The 5,464-nt window shown below is 36.7% G+C and overlaps 1 protein-coding gene across 9 annotated transcripts in view; it reads left to right on the forward strand.

The window, feature by feature from the left end:
- myt1l (myelin transcription factor 1 like) overlaps nt 1-1,015 on the forward strand; it is a 161,732-nt gene extending 160,717 nt beyond the window's left edge. For all 9 annotated transcript variants that reach the window (XM_015381279.1, XM_015381286.1, XM_015381278.1 and 6 more), the window contains one exon: nt 255-1,015. In XM_015381279.1, the coding sequence (XP_015236765.1) occupies nt 255-395 (141 nt within the window). In that variant the 3' untranslated portion in view covers nt 396-1,015. The remainder of the gene's footprint in view (nt 1-254) is intronic.
- Nucleotides 1,016-5,464: the final 4,449 nt, after the last annotated feature.

A 5,464-nucleotide genomic window follows, 5' to 3' on the forward strand; every position in this document is an offset into this window, starting at 1 on the left:
GTTGGAACAGCTGTTTCCCTACGACTTTAAAGTATTTCAATTATTATTATTCAATTAATATAGCCCACACAGAGAAAGGTTAATTATTTAGACTTAAACAGTTGTAGAGTCGTGTTATTTATTTCAGGTTTAGATTTATAAATCCTTAGGACTTAAGGAGGTATGGTTGATTTCTAACCATGACCATGTGTTTGATATAGACCTTTAGGACTGAGCAGATGAATCACTAACAGGTGTTTGGTTTGCTCCTGCAGGAGTCATTGAGTGACCAGAACTTTGACGCCTACGTCACGACTCTGACCGATATCTACACAAACCAAGAGCAGTACCAGAGCGCGGAAAACAAAGCTCTGCTGGAAAACATCAAGCAAGCAGTTCAAGGGATTCAAGTGTAGCATCTCAGTAAAAAGGGAGACGTTGTCCCCCCCCCACCCGACAGGAAGAGACATAGGCAGTGACGGTTTGACCTCCTCGGTTCAGTGCAGTAATTTGATATAGTGTTATATATATTCTGAATTCTGTTCTTTGGAGAAAAAAAAGAGGTATTATGCTTAAAAAGACCTCAAGATGCTTTCTTTCTCTCTTTTTTTTGTTTTTGGGGGCTTGTTTTTGAGGAAGAACATAAAGGAGTAAATTGCAAAATAGTTTTTGAAGACATTTACATTTTGTACGTTTTCATATGAGCTGACATAGTGTCATGTAATGTTTCTAGCTGCTCATGTATGCACATTTTAGTGTATATTTCTGAACAGTAAGCTAACAAAAACAGAGGTTCTTTTTATCGATCGACAAAGCAAAGAGTTTCAGATGAATAAAACAGCAGACGGTGAAAAAGCAAGGGGGAAAAAAACTACAATCAAGGAAGAAGTCTTTTTGTTTCCTGATGGATGATTCTGGACTTGATGAACTGAGATTTTCCCTTCTTTATCTTCTTCTTCCTGTGTGTAGATTGTCAAAAAGCAAGAACTGGTTTGCGAATTGCTTTATTTTCTAAAAAAAAAAAAAAAAAAAAAAAAAAAAGAAAAAATGCTTGAGAATCATTTGTGCTTTGTTATGACGAAGAGTAAAGATGTGTCGCTGTAGGTGGGGCCATTTTTAATCAGTGCTGTAAATGAATTCTGGGGAAGAGAATTACCTGATGTCTGTATGAATGTATGAAGTTCTATTGTAAACATCATTACACGGAAACCGGATGGTGGAAATCCCCTCCCCCTCATCACTGTATCTAGCAGAGCCAGTTTGCATGTTCTCATGCTCATTTCTAAATTTGAGATAGAAAATATGTGTAAAGACAATGACCTTTAGAGGCAAGATTTTAGCCTTTTTTAAGAATCAAATCGGATCAGTGATATGTTGCTAGGATCATGGAATATCTCAGCAATATAAAAACAAAATCATTTGTTTAAAGAGAGGTATACACGATGCAATCTGCAAAAGGGAAAAAAAAAAAGGTTGGGTATATGCAATCTTGTTTATAAGCATAGCGGGGTAACATGAATCTTTTTAATATAGCCTATGTAAAACAAATCTTTTAATACAAAATGACTTTTTAAAAAAGAAGAGGGAACCTGGACATTGAGTTTTAGGAGCAAAAAATATATGAGTTGGACTTTTTTTTTTTTTTCTGTACGACTTTGCACAGGGACACCTTCGTTTCCATGTTTTGATGTTCTTACAGAAACTAAACGCAGTTATTCGAGAGCCTGGAAGAGAAAAAGTTTTGTAGAGAGTATTTATAGAGAGCGGGACTTACAGGGTCGCTGTCCCCACTTATGTGCCAGTAGACTATTTGCACTTCTCCTTGAAGATATTATCCTTACGTATGGCGGCGTGCAATTTTTTTTCCCAGGTGACCTCTTCGGCACACGATGGGAGCAACCAAGCGCTTGGAGCCACTGCAGATGTGGATTTCATCCCACTGAGAGCAAAAAAAAGAGGAGGAACAGGAACTCTGAAATCAATTGAAAGGATGATTATAACCTTAGCAGTTATATTTTAGGCTGTTATCAAGTGTAAAAACATTACAGTTCTTTCATTTTTTTTTTTTTACTACATTTTAGGAAGATGAAGTTATCCCCCCCCCCAGCAGCACTTTATGTCTAATCACTGTACAAAGGATTAAATAGTCAATCAGTTCAAGGTTTGTAAAAGAAACATATTTAATAAAAATGTCAGCTTTTAAAGGTAGTTTCATCATACAGTATTAATTAGGGTCAATAAAAGAAACACAAAAAAAAAATAAACAGAGGAGGTAAAAGCTTGGAGACCTTCACAGAGTAAGAGTACGCAGCCCTTCATTTTGTCACCGTAGTTGTTAGAGATCATGTTCAGAATTTGCCTTTTCGAGAGCTAATGCAAAAAGGTGCTCGTGGTTCACCTGACTGAATCTCATTTATTGTACTTTACGAGTCCTCGTTCAGGACTCTTCTACCCATCATCCATGACTGCATATGCCTTTTTCTACACAGCATCTTGTCTGCAGCTTTTTGCCAATATAGTAACGCTTCAGTAGAGCTATAGCTAGTACCAGTTTTTAAATTAATTCTCATTAACAGTGAAAAATGGACAAAGGGACTAAAGCACAAACCAGCTGCTCATCCGATGTTGGTACACAAGAGGTTTGTCACATATTTAGAATGCTGAATTTTCATATCAATTATTGTGAATTCTTTAGAGTTCATTACGAGCCGAATCATTTCGAGGTTGATTTCAGCTGCCATTAACAAAGACAGGATTTTGTATAAACTATTGTGCTCTCTCTGTGGAACTGAAGTTTGATTTATTTTTGTACTACACAGCATGGATTTGTTGACATTTTAATTTTGCTATAAATGTGTGAGATCACAAGTTGCTGTGATATTTCATTTATAAATTGTGAACTTTGTACAATTTTTGTCATGCTGGATGTTGACACATCTTACTCAGAATAAAAAAATGTGTTGCCGGAGGCCCGAAAACTGGCTTCTTTTGTCCTGTTATTATGTAAATAAAATTTTAAGAATATATCATTTTAAGTTAATTATATCTTTGGTCAACAGCTTATATCTATATTTAGATCATTAACCCCTTTATTTTCTAACATTTAAAGCCCTATCTGGGGGAGAGGAAGGTTTATGGTGTAAAACCCAAAGGGAATGAATCCATCATGCTGATGGAAGCAGGGAACGTTGCGCTGGAGAAACTGGCAAAGATTTCAAAATTCAAAGATTTTGAAATGTGTTGCAGTGAAGTTATTTTTTTGCTCTGGGTTTAACATGTTTTTTATTTATTTTTATTTTTTTTTGTAGTAGGCTATATGATAGTTCTGGTAGTTTGTTAAAGTGTAATGTTTCTTCATGGGTTTAAACAGAAGAAAATCTGTTTTATTCCTTTGTTCTTGTGCCTTACTGCATTATCCCCGACATGATTACAGTTGCTTCCGTTACAGATCAATGATTGAAACAGACTTAAAACTCAGCTGTTCTGGTAGATGTTGGCTAATTTGCAACTTTTAGCCGAGGCCAGCGGTCAACAGGTTACTTAGGAACAGTAGCATTTTTTATATGAGAGTATCAGTCAGGAGAAGTGAATAAAAACATATCTGTGCTTTACTTCTGTATACAATGGAACAGTGAAACCAATGCTTCCTATTAAATCCAGAATAGAATTTAAAATCCTCCTTCTCACATATACTGTAAAGCCTTAAACGGACCAGCTCCATCTTAAATCAGAGATCTGATTCTTCCTTGTGTTCCTAACAGAGCACTTTGCTCTCAATCTGCAGGTTTACTAGTGGTAGAATGGGAGGCAGATCTTTTAGTTATCAGGCAGATCTTTTAGTTATCAGGCAGATCTTTTAGTTATCAGGCTCCTCTCCTGTGGAACCAACTACCAGTTTTAGTCCGTGAGGCAGACACCCTGTCTACTTTTAAGGCTAGGCTTAAAACTTTCCTTTTTGATAAAGCTTATAGTTAGAGTGGCTCAGGTTATCCTGAGCTATCTCTATAGTTATGCTGCTATAGGCTTAGACTGCTGGAGGACATAGGGACCCTCTTTTCATCATTCTGTTTCATTCTAGCTCTATTCTCCCACTCTGCAGAATCCGTTCAATCTCTAACGTTATGCTCTCTCTGCTTTTTCTCATAGCAGCTTCATCTGGTCTTTTCCTTAGTGGCTGGAAATCCATCCTTGGGAGTGTTAAAGATAGGCTATGTGTATGCACCCTGATACTCTATCTCTCCGTATATTAGCTCTGCTGCTCCCATTAACACCTTGTTTATAGATCTTGGACCTTTGCCTGTTTTTCAGTGAAGTCCTGTTTCTCTGACTGTGACTGGCTGGATGTGCTCTCTTCATCCTCAGACATCGGACTTGGCTCGGAGCTCGTCTGCCTGGCTGCCTGGGGCCGCCTTTTACAGTTGCCTTTTGTTTCTCTGCTTCTTTCTCCTTGAACCCCAGTTGGCCTCAGCACTGAGCCTGGTTCTTTTCCTCTCCACTGTCGCTAAAAAAGCATGCTTGGTGTGAGGTATTGCCTTTAAGTCAATGAGTCGATTCAATCGGCTGGTTTAACTTTGAATCAATCTGATGGTATGATCTGGTTGAATTGTAAAGTGCCTTGAGATGACATGTCTTGTGAATTGGCCATTTCTAAATTAACTGAATTGATTTGATTACAGAAAATATATTCCATATATGAACTGGAAATTTCTCCAAATCTGATTGAGGGAACCCAAAAGCATTCACTGGCACCCTAAAGAACAACATGCCATACCAGCATACCCACGGTGCTGGTGGTTGCTACATAATCTGGAATAAAGTTCTTCAGACGGACATGCCTATTGTCCAGTTACTAAAATTAAACGCCAAATCAATTCTTATTTTCTCTTTGTTTTTGAGGGATTTAAATTCTCAGTGCCCAGAAAAGACTAAGCATACTTCAAATCACTGAAAGAATCACATAAGGAGAGTCATGGAGAAAAAAAATACCTTAACTATCTAATAAAGTTAAAGAACTTTTATGAATCAAAGTGGACAAATAGTAGCAAGTTAGGCTAGAGGATGCCAAGTGACATTAAACCAAAAAATAAAGTACTATATGTAACTGACTGCTTTCATCTGATCGCAGCGATATATAAAAAAAAAAATTTAAAAAGACACAAGCAACTAGTATGAGGAACAAGCAGTTGTTATATTGTTTTTGTCCCTTTATAGACAGAGCAACCTTTCTACGAATTTATTATATTAAATCACTTCAATCTATGTAATTTTTCTTAGATAAATCTAATGCTTTAGTCAAAGAAATACAGTTTGGCTGCAATCTGTGTATTTACCTCTTGATGGCACCATTGCACAACCTGTACTTTTAATCATTACTGAAGGCAGCTACGCTAACATTGCTTCCTTTTCACTTTTTTTTTTTTTTTAATAAAAGCTGTTAGAATCTAGAAAGCATAAACTAATAGGATTATATATTTTTTTTCTCTTG

This window comes from Cyprinodon variegatus, unplaced genomic scaffold, assembly GCF_000732505.1.
Source record: "Cyprinodon variegatus isolate N-32 unplaced genomic scaffold, C_variegatus-1.0 Scaffold230, whole genome shotgun sequence".
NCBI lineage: Eukaryota > Metazoa > Chordata > Actinopteri > Cyprinodontiformes > Cyprinodontidae > Cyprinodon > Cyprinodon variegatus.